Below are 14,478 nucleotides of genomic sequence, written 5' to 3' on the forward strand. Positions count from 1 at the left end.
CAGTGCTAGAAAATGCAGTAAAAAGTAGAACTTCCATTCTCTGTTGTATCTATAGGGGAGGAGGTGAAAAGAAATTTGTCCCCTTGGGACATAGAAAACTAAAACTAATAATGATTCTCAACTCCTCAATACTAAAAAATGTTTTGAAAAGACGTTTTGACCTTATATATACTCTAGTTACATATGTCATGAGCCTTTAGAGGACGAGTATCCTGATTGAAAACAGCTGTACAGAGACTTCATCTCCTGATATGCTTTGATATGTCTGACCTCACCCATTTTCTTCACATATCATGCTGCTATGATAGGAAACCCTCGCCCACCTTCTCCACATATCATGCTGCTGCAGCTTCACAGGGGACTATTAGTCTTATAGGAAGAAGGCAGGACAAGTCAAACTCACCCGCAATAACCAAGTTAGAGTTGATAGGGTGAGAAAAAAAACTGTACAATTGTAGGCTCTAAATATTTTTGCCATCTTTTCACTAGTGTGGTATCCTGCAATATAGTTTGTTAGGTGTGGGTGAATCTAAGGTATTAAGGAGATGACACAGTTTTACAATTCAAAAGAAGCATGAAAAAGTATGTAAAATTTATCCAAACCAAAATTCTTAAGCTGAAAGCCAAAAACTAAAAGCAGGGCCAGCTCAACTATAATGCCAAAGAGACAACTGCTTTGGTTCATGTAACCACTTCCCACAATATACTTTATAAGTACAAATCAACCTTTTCTTTCAAAGAAACATGCATTGGTATAAAATTTAGTATGTATACAAAAAAAGGGTTTTTTTTGGAGAACAAGAGAAGTTCAGAGAAGCAGGACTTTCAAGGGCTTACTACAGTATAAAATCAGACAAGGCTAGACACACTCTATGATCTATATGGGCAGCTATACTCCCTACAATTTGGGATTTCTATCTTTTACATTTACATTCATCTTTATTTGGATGGTCTTTGTGAACTTTCACCTTCTCCTCTTGGATATATCTTTATTTGGATGGTCCTTTACTTCAGAAGTACTTAAGAGTGGCACTCATTTAATGACAGCCCAATAGTGCCAATAGTGCCCTGTGGTGCCTGGACTTCCAGCATCATCATCATCATGATCTCTGCTATTCATTCCTGAGGAAGCAGCTAATATTACTGGGAAATGCGCCGAATTAACAAACTCCCCCTCCACTGTGCAATTCCTCCACTGGAGGGGTGTTTTATTGTCTATGTAATATTGGGATCTATCAACCATAATAGCTATTTTGATGCTGACATGATTTTATTGTTATGTAATGTTTTAAACTGCTTGATTTTATGCTGTAGTAAGCCCTTGAAAATCCTGCTTCTCTGAACTTCTCTTGTTCCCCAAAATAACCCTTTTATGTCTTCTTTTGGGATGTGGCTTGAATTTTCGTTGGCTTGTTTGCCAAATATTTGGGGCTAACACCCTGATTCGTATGTATACTACAGAATATATAACTATATAATACAGAATTCTGTGCTTTCTGCTGAGTAGTGTAACCCACTGATGCTTTATCACCTTTCTTATATCAGTGTAATTCAGTTTTCTTTCAATTTACTGAACACAACATGCCCAGTTTGTAATGTGTATTGTCACAATATTTATTTACCAAGTTTGTTACTGATAAAGGAATACTATCTAATATAAGCACCTACAAATCTACATATGAAATATGTTCATGAAAATATAGGCACATTAATACCAAAAAAATCATTAGAATACCTTTGTGCTAAGCCATACAAAAATGTCTCTAAATGCATACTAAGTATACACAGCCTCAAGTTTACAAGATGCATCTCCTGGTGTTCCTGCAGATGAAAAGCTTATAACCAATCTTGTACGTTATGATAAAGTAAAGAAAACAGACCCACTAACAAAATAAACCTACCTGGGTAAAAGTAGCCGTTTTTTTATCTAAAGCAAGTTCAGTGTACAAAAACTCATTATGTTATGTTATAAAGAAACAAGCTAGCCTATGTACTAAAAAAGCTAAATTGCAGGCAAACAGCTAAATACACAGGTAAATGCAACTAAGTGAGCTGATGCACCAGCCCAAGAGTCTGTATATCTGTCTGCCCATTGCTTAGAATACACAACTGTTTCTCTTACAATTATGGAACGCAGTGGTGTCATCTCCTAACCCAAGCCTCCTTACTGGACATGTAAAGAGCACCAGAAGACAGATGAGATTACCTATTCGCCCACTCCTTCTGTTAGCTTGTTCCTTCTGTTAGTTTGTTCCTTCTGTTAGTTTGTTCCTTGCTAGTCCATCCCTTCTGTACAGAATATCAAGTCCCAATGCAAAGATTTATTTATTTGTTAATAAGCATGGAACTGTATGCGTCTTTTGTATCTGTCTGAATTGTAAATGTGCCCAATAACATCTATACAGTATAGCAAGTATGGAAATATGTTAGAATTATATTGTTTTTTGAATAGTAATTCTTCCACGCTAAATGCCATAGCCACCAACCGCAATAGAACACAGGAGGGTTTTGTTAGTATATTGGTATTTATAATATAAAAGGTAGCTAGCATAAACAGAAACATGAATAATAAAGAGTCTACCAAATCTCATACTGACCCTCGTATCGACCAAATGTAATTTAAAATTTTCTATAGAACATTGAGAACGGCAGATGATAAGAAAAATATTTTATTTGGGCAAGGACATTGCAGTCCTTTGTACAAAACATGGCTGTAAATAAACATCACATGGGGACTGGTAGAAGATGGATGCTTGTCCCTGTCAACAAAGCCCTGACTGACTGATAGGATGTTATCTTCACAGTGTACACAGCTGGCCATGAGATCACCACTAGGACAGATCCACGCGACAGTTGCTATGTCTGTGCCAAGGGCATCCTACCAAACAATTGAAAGTATTTTTTCCTGCAGACAACAACACCTAGCATGTATATTGATGGGCTTACTGGCCTAGTTGTTGGGTTGCTCTAAGAGTGCACTTTATTTCTTCAATTACTGCACAATGCCAATTGTTAAAAAATGTAATTATATGTGTCTTTTATGCTCTTTAAGTGGATTGCAATCTTTTCAAAATCTGCTACTAGAAACTACTTACAATGTTGTCAGTGGTATGCCATATTAAATAGTTGCTTTATTCACATTCCAACACAAGAAATTGAGGAAAGCATGACAGCATCTTGTTATGGTTTGTACTACAAGTACTTAAGTCACAAGACCCAAACACAATTCTTTCTACTTAGCAAGTCAGAATTCTGAAGTTCTTTTTAGGGTGCACTTTTATGACATAAGATTCTACCCCCTGGGATTAGGAACAGGCACATATTATGCACGGGGGAATATGCTGCCAGCAAGAAATGTATTTTTCACTTTCTCATGAACTCTTCTGTCAAGAGCCTGAAACTACCCAAGATGCACCATACACTGCTTGCCTAATCTGGAGCTGGGTTTCATGGCACTTTATCCCTTCAAAGTCACACTACATAAACCTTAATCCATCAAACTTCTTGCCGGTCCTTCCTCTCCTCATTCACTGGTGGTGTTACTTAGTCACTACTCATTATCAGGGAAACACTCATACATTTCTTAATTTATAAGTGCCACACTTTGCAGGAGGGAAGTACTGTGAGCCTAGAAGGAATATCCATATTGCTTTTAGCTCACAGAAAGTAGGGTACATGACGGCGCAGAAGAGGAAATACGCTCAATCGGTCAGAAAAACAATACTGGAATGGAGGATAGTATTGCAGTTAAAGCTGTTTTTTTATCTTTACATGGTAGGCCACTGAATGTTTTTTATAACGTGGAGTTGGGCTTTAGGCTCTGATAAAGTAAATTAGGCTGTTTTACATAACTTTCATTTTCGCTTTAGTAAAATAAGGCATCCATCACAGAAGCACAGTTGGAGACCAAAAAGGTAAAAAAGTACATGGCAACAATTCCAAAGCCCTGCGACAGAATGGGAGTTGAGTATAGCAGATTTTGATCTTTCATATGTGATGTGTGGAGGGGTAACAGAGGGTGCCTTCGACAGTTGAAAGAATATTTACTTTTGACACCTTGGCCTGGTTTTGACACCTTGGTTCTGTTTTTCATCATATTTCTACTATTATTATGGTATTATGGATACCTTAAAGCGGAACTAAAACCCAAACGTACATAAAAAAAAAATAAGTTTAGGCCATTCCTTTATTGTACCTGCCTGATACACTTTTAAATACACTCACCTGTCCCCAGTAAATTTTGTGTGGCAGTTCATTCAGTCCCGGCTGCCCAAATGATACAAATCTAGCAAAGCCTGGTATCATATAGGTAACAATCAGGCATGTATTTAATTGAAGAAAGGACATCTTTTGTTCATTCTGCAAAAATGAACCTGTCCGATTGCAATTTTTTTCCCCAGAACTATAGTTCTACTTTAAAACTATGACTAGACCAGGGATAGAAGAAATGACACAAAAATAATGGTATACATACCCACACAGATCTTTGAAAAATTCATCATTGTGTAGACAATAGGCCACTTTCTTTCCATACTTTTTGGTGTACTTTTTGTTGCTATGCATTTTCATACACTATTTACATAGCTGAAAGAATGTAGTGCAAAGACATGCACTGGGGATTTGTTAATATTAAACACTTCCCTCCTGGACTATATCTGCTATGAATAACTGCTACATGTAAGCCAATGTAATAAATGCATAAAACTTAACAGTTCCCTGTTCATGTGTCTGTCAGGGCGAGATGTCATTAAATAATAATGACTATTTAAACCACTGTGACATTTTCACAAATTCATTTGTCTCAATTTCTTAATTTTTTATGTACTGTAGGTAACTACAACAGTATTGCATTTAAATACAGCTTAGGAAAGTGTACATATAAACATGTACTTGGTATAGTCATAGACTTGCATCTTATTTGCTATTCAAATATCACCTTCAAAATTCACAGTGCATAAAAATATTCACCACTACCAATCACTGTTACTCCTGTTCTTGTCTGACTTTTGAAAATGTAAATGTTTGACTCTACATTTTAATAAATATGAAAATAGTGGCTTTTCATAAAGAATGTATTTAAGTATTACAACCGGAGATTTACACAAGGTTATACAGTTATGATGTCATAGTTACACGCTCCCATTCAACATTATGGGGTTAGGGTAGTCATACTAGACAGAAGAAATACTAATTCATTGTAGAATAATGAAAGTTTGATCACATCAATAAATTAATGTCTGGTAGCCCGACGCGTTTCACCTAATGGCTTCTTCACGGGGTACAGACGTGTAGCAATCGGTTACTGATGTTGAAGGATGCTGCGCTATGGGTAAGAAGCCCCTGGTCTTAACAGCCCTGAAAATGTATTATCCAAAATGATATTATTATATTATATTATTATAGTCAGAATGAACAGCAAGTTGGGTGAGGAGCTTTGCAAGTGACAATAGTAGCAGCAATAGTAACACATTGTATACACTTTTATCAACCACACCAAACACAAAGCTGTAACATGAAATTGTACATATTTGACAATCGGATAAAGGAAAAAAGGGCAAACTACTACTACAAACACTTTAGAACTGTAGATGCACACCAAGTCATAAATCCTATGTGAATGTCAATCTTTTACAGTCTTAAGTATCTGTTTCCCTTTAATGGTGCCAACCATTAATGCAGCATTTTCACTAAAGCCCACAAGTTTCTTTCTTACATGCCTGGAACAGTGCAATTCCAATTGTACTTCCCAGGTACTAGCTGTGCAGTTCCCAGGTACCCATCCCTGACAGAGAGTGCTATGCACATTTTTATGTACTTGTGCAGGACAATGAATAGGTGTATTTCATGCTGGCAGTACATTTACCGTTTAGGAACAAGTAGCTTTCCATGTTAACAAACCTATCACCATTTTCAAACACAAGCAGAACAATAAACATTTCAGTCCTTGGAACATGAAGACCTAATGGATCAGTTATAAAAAACAGGCTCAGAAAATGAACACAGAATGTTTAGTATTTTTAGTAGGACCACTTTCATTGTACCCTTTAAAGGAAACCTGTACTGAACCTGTATGAGGACTACAATTGCTGATCACTTCTTCTACAAACATCAGTTTCTTGGCTGTCTTGTTCATGCAGTGGTTTTGCTGGGTTGAATCCCACAGGAAAGTATGCAGAGGCTTTGAATTCACCATGACTTTCTTGAACTGAAATCTAATTGTTAATCAATGCCTACCAAACCAAACCAAAGACGATAGGGAAACTAGCACTATCACAGGCAAGTCAGTAATAACACATCTGATGGCTCCTAGCTCAGATATGTGGAGGACTATAGGAGTACAGCTATAGACTTCCCCAATTAAATGACAGTATTTGGTTACAGGGTCTACGTATTGAGACAATGGACTAAGTCACATTTTCCTCCAAACATTGAAATTCCATTGAATGTGGCATGTGAAGGAAAAAGAAGCCACGAGTGAGCACAGGGAAAGTAAGTCTATGGTGGTTGGGGGAACCCCTTTCCAGAAACAATGTTGCTCAGAGTGTGGAGGATTGGGGGAAATACAGAGAGACCTTCTCAAAAGGCACACAGACCATATTTAAAACATGACAAAAATCACAATGGCGCACAGATTTAAAAGCCTGTAACATGTCTTCACCCTCCCCTTCTCTATTCAAAACAAAATAACAATTAATGTGTACCCTAATTTAAAAATAAAAATTGACCCTTGCAGTTAGGGTTTGCCAATATTGTTTAAAGGCTCATTTCTGTCTAGTGGGAACATAAAGGGCCATTATACTTTCTCCTGGATGCACAATCAATCACCCCAAGTCTCACCACTCCATTGGATGGATGTAGGCTCCAGCATTCTTCCATTGTAAGTGAGGATGCCAAAGGTCTACCTACAACCTGGAGCATCGGAGAGAAGAGGATAACACTATCTCCTGAGAGAGTTAGGAATAAGGTAAAACTGTATTCCTATGTTCCCCCTAGACAAAAACAAGCAGTGCAGGGAAAGCCCCACTACAAGGATCAAAATTCAATTTACATAGAATTCAACTTAAACCAAGTCTCAAAATTTGTTGAGGACCTACATACATGATGATGACCAACATGTAGGCTGCCCAAAAATCAATGTACATCCATTCTACCACCAATTCTTACATACATCATGGCTTCCACAGAAATATTTATTCACCAAACCAAGTATTTCAGGCACTTTTATTACACAATGATTTGTTGTAGTTCTTACTTAGGAACTGGAAGCTGTCATAAGTTTATGAATTGCTAAAATACTGCAGTAAATTGTTTCCTCCAAACACTGCTGGACTGTGCTCTGATTACAGAAAAAAAGCTATAAATAAATAAAGGAAGCCAGAACTTTACTCACACGACAGTCTCTCTGTAGTGTTTTCATCAATGCAGTGTAGGTCTCGGGATCAAAATATATTCCCTCAGGCATATCTTGCATAAAATCCAGGTCTTTGTATGTTGGGGAGGATTTCTCCCGTTCCTTCCGAGATGCTCGCCGTTTATATGTGGAACCCTTGAGATCATATTTATAATGCATTTTTAGGGACCGTGGTAGTACATTGTTCATTACAACAAGTCGAATGTTTATTCCTCCAGACTGAAGACAATATAGTCCATAAAATTTGGGCAACAGTGTCCGGGGGTTTTGATTCAAGTTCTAAATTCAAATGCAAAGAAAATAAACCATCAATCAGACAGACAAAAACCTACAAGCACTAACAATAAAGATTTAGGAATACAATAAAAATATTATTAAGATCAAAGAGAGGGTGTGAAGGTATTCAAACTAAAGAAGCAAACTCCTTTTCAAGGTAATTTGTAGCGATATGTAAAAACACCATGTTAGTCACATGCTGTTAATAATGCCTACATGGTCACCTAATATAAAAAAATCCATGTCTTCCAACATAGCCATGAGCCAACATGAACCATGATACAGTGATTTTTAGCCCTCCATTATGCTTTGATGAACAGTTGACACCTGTCGTTGATCTTCTGGTCATAAGTCTCTTACTACAGGAACAATTGTAAAACCCCCTATATTGGCAGCCATGCACATAGAGCCAAATGGAAAGTATCAGGAAGAATAAATACGCAGATGAAGCAACAAACAAAAAATATACACTATATATATACCCTATCATCTTCCACCATGAATTTATGAAAATAATTTCTCTGATATACTCACTATATATATTATTTGTAAGTTAACTTACCATGTAATAGCCAGGAAGCAATTTTTGAAGAAACTCGGCCTCCTTGTGCTGTACAGTTTTGATGATAAATTCATCATCGCTGGTTACATAGAAGATGGAGCCGCTTGCACCTGGGTTGGACAGCTCAATTAAAGGCTGACTGCACAGTGAATACTTAAATAAAAAAGACAATAAAATCTGAGTTAGCATGAACACTGTTGTAAGGAAATCTTAAGAGCTGAAAGAAACAAGTAATCTAAAGATCGGACTTCCACATGATCAGAAACACACAAGAATTTACCACGTAGTGAGTACCCCTTGTACTATTCTTATCTATTCTATAGTATTGTATTGTATCTATTGTATTTTCTCTTGAAAACATTTTGTTTTATTTGATGATGCAGAAATATGAATGGCAATACCCTGGTAGAATAAAAAGTCCTGGTGCTTTTTGCTTTACAAACGAGATGCTATTTTCTATATTTGTATTCCTCTCACTGGCAACTCAAATTGTAAAGTTCTTTAAACAAAACACCTAACAATAACAATAAAAAATACAAAAAAAAAATAGACAGCTTGGAAACTAAAGCTTGGTCCTTTTAAATAACAACTGCAGAATTAGAAAAGTATATATGTGACCCACCAGTAACTATTCACACAGTGGCACTGATTTATTAAAGCTCTCCAAGAATAGAGAGGATACACTTTTATTAGTGATGCTGGGTGATCCAGCAAACCTGGAATGGATTTCTTGTCAGTTTGTTAGCAAATGTTTTTCAACCTGGACCAGATCCATTCCAGGGTTGCTCTGTCACTCAGCTTCACTGATGAAAGTGTATCCTCTCCAGTCTTAAAGAGTTATAATAAATCAGGCCCATTGTCTTTCTTTTTATAAATAGCATAAAAAATGTGGTAACTGGCATCTAACTGGTAGTCGGCAAGAAATATAACGTGTATGCACAGCATAAGCATGCAGTGTGGAGTACTTATAGCTCAGGCAAAAACCACAAGGTTTCCTGTGGTAGAGGATCAAAAATGTGCATTAGCCCTGAGTCTGTGTGAAATGTTTTTAGGCCAAGGATACAAGGTGCACACTCATATTATTTATGAAAATGAAATACATTAAAGTGTCAATTATATCACAAACGCTCTCAATTAGAATTTAATGAGAAAAAATACTTATGGGTATTTAGGTCTAATTATGTGTTTCCATGAAATAATTACCACAATCAATGGTTACAATTTAAATTTCTATTTTAATAAGACCAGGGATTTGCTTCAGCAGCTTTTAACCCATTTAGCTAAACAAGAATAACAGTAGTAAGATGTCTTAGTGTTGCTATGCTTTAGTACGCATCAATGCAGCTTGAATCCTGCTAAAGCCTACTATAGGACAGGCAATCAGCAAAAGGTAAACATTTCACCTGGGAAGTTCTCAATTGGTACATAACAGAATATTGTTAATTGTTATATTTTTAGACATTTTGTGGGGATGCTAAATGCACTTGTTAACTTAAATGTAGCTAATTGCCAATCAAAAAAATGTTACACACGGACCATACCCGCTGTTAGATACAGTACAGATGGGCACTGGCTGCTAGTTCTGCTATGGAATATTTATCAATGTAACTTAGGCACAGGGAATCATCCAAAAGACTTTTAATACAAGGCTTTATAATTTTTTTTCATTTTTTTAACTTATGATATAATAAACATTTTTCACATGATAATGCTGTCTGTGTTACCTTTTGGTGTAAGACAGAAAGTAAAAAAAGAAAATGCTGTGGATTTTTCTACCTTATTTATCCACACCTTCCTTTTTGCTTTGTTTCTACTTCAAAGGGTATCTAACCCCCCCCCCCCCCCCTTAAAAAAAAAATGTGAATGTGAATTTTTAAACTTGCCGATCGTTGGATGGTGTGGCTGCATTATGTTTATTTTTTCTCTATTGTTTCTACCTGCAAATGCAAATAATGCCCACAACACTTGCTGGTCCTTTATGACTAAACTAACTACTCCACTGTATCTATGGAGACAGTTATAGTTGTCATACAAGCTAGAACTTTACCATGTTCGCTTTTATCTCTGTTACATGGTAGTTGATAGTTAAATAAATACATCATTTAAATTTCTATCTTTACAACTTTTTTTTTAACTTGGCAGTTCTCAATTTTTATTCATATGTCATAGAATGACTATAGTGATTTGTCTGGAAAAGTTACCTTTTCAAAAATCAAATAAAATACTTACCAAGTAATCATCGGGTTTGATACCAAAAAGCTCTCTGAAGTACCGGAAAGCTAATGGAGCATAGGTCTTAAATCTGAAGTCAGGATAATGATGAGCTGGGGTTAAGTTGCTCCCTTCTCTGTGGCATAGGGGAGAAGGTGGAGAGATAAATAAAAAGAAATTAAACAGACGTAAGCCAACATTAACTTATTCATTTTTACATGTATTACTTATTATGAGAATAAATCTGAAAAATGCATTGTTATGGTATCTACTTTTTCAGCGCAATATAATCAATACTACATAAGATTTTCCAAAAATTCTCTTGGCATAATGTTCTAGCAGAAGCCCCACTAAGTACCCTAATGGGAAGATAATGTTCACCTGATATGACTGTTTCTTTGCCAGGATTGGGCAACAATCATTAAACATCTAAATACTTAAAGACATTAACAGATGTGGGTTTACTTTAGCTGATTTCTGCCAGACTGAGCAACAATTGCCATTCCTATTGATACTTATGGTAATAGTCCTAAGTTTGCTTTTCATGGCTACAGTCTCCCAATCAAGTAGATATGTCTGCACATTCTTACAGGTCACCCAGCTTTTTTCATAACATCATCATTTCCTATATAGTATTATAAAACTTTACCAGTTGAGCATCATGCTGATGCTACCATATCATGTATCACTCTATTAGAGGAGAGGGGATCCCCAATTTAATTGTGGTTTTTCAGGGTTGACTATGTCATGTACAGTATATGGAGGATCCCATCTCCAGAATTAAAGATGCATGGGCTAAGGTATACAGGTTGTGGTTTTATTGAGAGGTTTATTGACTTGCTGGAGTATAGACTCCTCCTGGACCTGGTTGAATTGTTTTTCTATTGACACTGTTTGAAGCTAGATTCACTGACCTCTCTTAATTTTTATCCCCTTCCATATTTATTTTGAATTGCTAAAAAAGGGAGCGCATTCCAAGAGCATAGCCACTTGACAGATCTTTACAAGCAACAGAAATCTGACGTCTGTATAGGGCTTTACGTTGGCTATTTATATCCTGGGAAATCCAACTGATGGGATTGTTTTCACCTTTTACATTATTGATCACATTATCCAGCATTGCACTAATTAGTGTTCCCACTCAGCATGCTCCTAGTTAGCGCACTGATAAAGCATTTAGTTTGAAGATCTAGAGATACATTTACAATGATGATACGTCTAATAAATGGAGAGTGTCCGTTATTTCATAGCCATAATAGCTAATATAGTGTTTCCTATAGCAGGTTTACACAAGTACCGGTAGGTTTTATGGTTCTGATAAGCATGCTTTATGTACCAGGAACGCAGTATTTCTGAAAGAATATAACATAGAACAACATGTCTCATACTATTTTAAATGTCCATTCTAATACATGTTTACTTAATATATTCTCTGACTTCTGACAACATGTTAGGGAAGTCAGAGGTTTACAATGTAACAAAACTCTTTTCTGACACTACTCTAAATCTTAAAAAGTGTACCACAACCCCGTTTTTGAAAAATGCATGTGAATAAAAAAAACATATAATCTGAGCAGCATGAGACACTGTAAGGCCCAGGTCAGTACCATTATTCTCCAGACACCCGTCCCCCAATCTATTGTCGCAGTCTTCCCCTATAGCAGCCCGGGCTCAGCCTTGGAGGACTGGTTGTGTCTCCCAGCACTCGGTTGCCCCCAGGACATGGTGCGCAAGGGATGGTGTCTGGAGATAGGCCATCAGACGACTAGGAGCCCACAAATACACAGTACAGAATTATCAGGAAATCCAGAAACAAGCCAAAGTCAAAAAACAGGGGATCAGTTGACCAAGGGAGGTACAAAGGGAAGGGCACAAGCAGAGTCGGGGTCACAAGCAAAGGTCAGTCCAGGCAGAGTTCAAACAGATTGTCAGGAACAGGCAAAGGTCAGTAACAGAGAACACCCAAAATCACTCTAGCACAGGTAAGCCCAGCAGATGCTCTAACGGGCCCTGGTGACTGGGAGCAGAGAGGCTTTAAAGTCCCAGCAGCCAATAGTCGTGGAGGACAGAGTCAGCAGCTGATCAGCCTCCAGAGTCCCCTTCAGCTGTTCCCAGCCCAACAAGGGATGCCAAAAATACATCAGGTTGCACAACTATAGGGAAGCAGAGGCTGCTGCTATCTTAGCTCTCCTGGCTGCTGCAAATGGCATTGCTGGATAGAACAAACAGGGGTTTATACTGCTATGGTGCATAGCATGGAGTCGCCGGACAGATGAGCATTTCCTAACAGACACATTGTATGTTTTTATTAAATGGCCCTAATTGTCTATGAAGTGCTCATATAACAAGATTGTGCAATACACAATAAACTATGACAATCAATCAGACTCAAAGATGAATTTAGATAGTTTGCTCCGGAGTCATGGCACTTTGCTACTTTGATTACAATAAAAGGGATTACAATGTTTCTGACATTTTGGGAAATACGACCTATATAACATATAAAATCCTCCAACTGATCGTTCTTGGTCACACTCCACAGTAAAGCAGTGGAAATAAACTTAGGGAGTCTACATGACAATTATGTACTACTGATATTTATTTTTATTATGCAAGTCACCTTGCTCCTGGCAAGACAAAGCTAAATTTTCCATTTGGCAATAGCTGGTGCTAAATAGCACAGTTTGTCTGCGTACCTCAAAGAACTCTGTGTTAGCTTAAACACAAAGTCTCCGTTTTTCAGCAGAACAAAGTGAGAGAGAATTCAGGCAAAGTTTTTAGGTATGGTAGCAGGAATGCTAATAACTTCTATAACAAAAAAAGTGGGAACTGAAAAAAGGGGTATTATAGGTAGCTTCTTTCTTTCTTTCCCCTTTAACTGGAATGATTTATGCTTTTCTATTGGTTACCCCAGGTAAATGTGGAGGGATAACCTTTTACCCAGAAGGACTTTACTTTGAAAAGTCTAATCTCAAAGCTGATTCTTTTACAGTTGCCATGTACAGGGATTGCTAGAGACATATGACAAGAGAAGGGAGCAGTAAAAACTTACAATAGGCTTTATGTGTAGGTACCTTTCAACGAGATAGCTAGGGAAATGGCAAGGTAACCGTAAGGTGAATGGTTTACTGAATGGGTGTTCAAAGTATCACACACCATTTGCTGAATCATGGCCAGGCATTAGAATTATTTACTTTATGTATCATCTCTAAATTACAAAAACAAATATAAAAATAAATAAATGCATATACACAATACTGTGACCACATTTTGTACAATACAAAAATTACATTCCAGCAAACCCGGAATGGATCTGGTCCAAAATTAAAACACATTTACTAACAGATAGAAAATTACTTTTAGGAAATCCATTCCAGGATTGCTGGATCACCCAGCTTCACTGATGAAAGCGTATCTGCTTCAGCCTTGGATAGCTTTAATAAATCAGGCCCATTGTGTCATATCAAGTCTGTTTACCCCACTCATTGTCTTGGCACAGCTTGGGCATTGCTGAAAAATGTCAAAACTTTGATTTGTACAACTCAAGTAAAATTTTTATTAATATTTAGTCTATAGTGGTAACTATTTAGTCTTTCACTACATAACATTACACAATTGTGATTACAGTGACAAAGGATGTTTAAATATAGATCTGTTTCGTGGTTGCACAGAGCGACCTGCTTGTTCTTAATATTTTCCATTGACAGCAATATCTCCTATTCTCTGTACATGGACAGCAGTAGTTTCAACATACACTACCCAAAAATACCAGATTTCAGGAGAAAGTTTCCTGGATGTCACACTGATCTAAAATCTTCAGTTCTTTCTGGGTCACTTCCCTGATATAAGCATACAGATCAGAAGGTCTAACTTTAGTCCAACATTTTCCGAATGCTTGTTCAAGGCCAGAGGCTGAAAAAGAGTTAAAAAAACAGCACTGCAACCAGGCAGCTAACATTTTTATAAAAGTCAGCAATGATAACCTTTAGGGTCTCTTAAGAAGTTTTCTGTTCAACTG

The 14,478-nt window shown here is 37.0% G+C and overlaps 1 protein-coding gene across 4 annotated transcripts in view; it reads right to left on the reverse strand.

Annotated features, from left to right (window-relative positions):
• The window catches only part of PIP5K1B (phosphatidylinositol-4-phosphate 5-kinase type 1 beta), an 88,956-nt gene that overhangs the window by 31,011 nt on the left and 43,467 nt on the right, over window positions 1-14,478 (reverse strand). For all 4 annotated transcript variants that reach the window (XM_072404182.1, XM_072404181.1, XM_072404184.1 and 1 more), the window contains 3 exons: window positions 10,479-10,596; window positions 8,250-8,402; window positions 7,391-7,690 (listed from right to left, as the gene is read on the reverse strand). In XM_072404182.1, the coding sequence (XP_072260283.1) occupies window positions 7,391-7,690; window positions 8,250-8,402; window positions 10,479-10,596 (571 nt within the window). The remainder of the gene's footprint in view (window positions 1-7,390; window positions 7,691-8,249; window positions 8,403-10,478; window positions 10,597-14,478) is intronic.

Source organism: Pyxicephalus adspersus, chromosome 3 (assembly GCF_032062135.1).
Source record: "Pyxicephalus adspersus chromosome 3, UCB_Pads_2.0, whole genome shotgun sequence".
Classification (NCBI taxonomy): domain Eukaryota; kingdom Metazoa; phylum Chordata; class Amphibia; order Anura; family Pyxicephalidae; genus Pyxicephalus; species Pyxicephalus adspersus.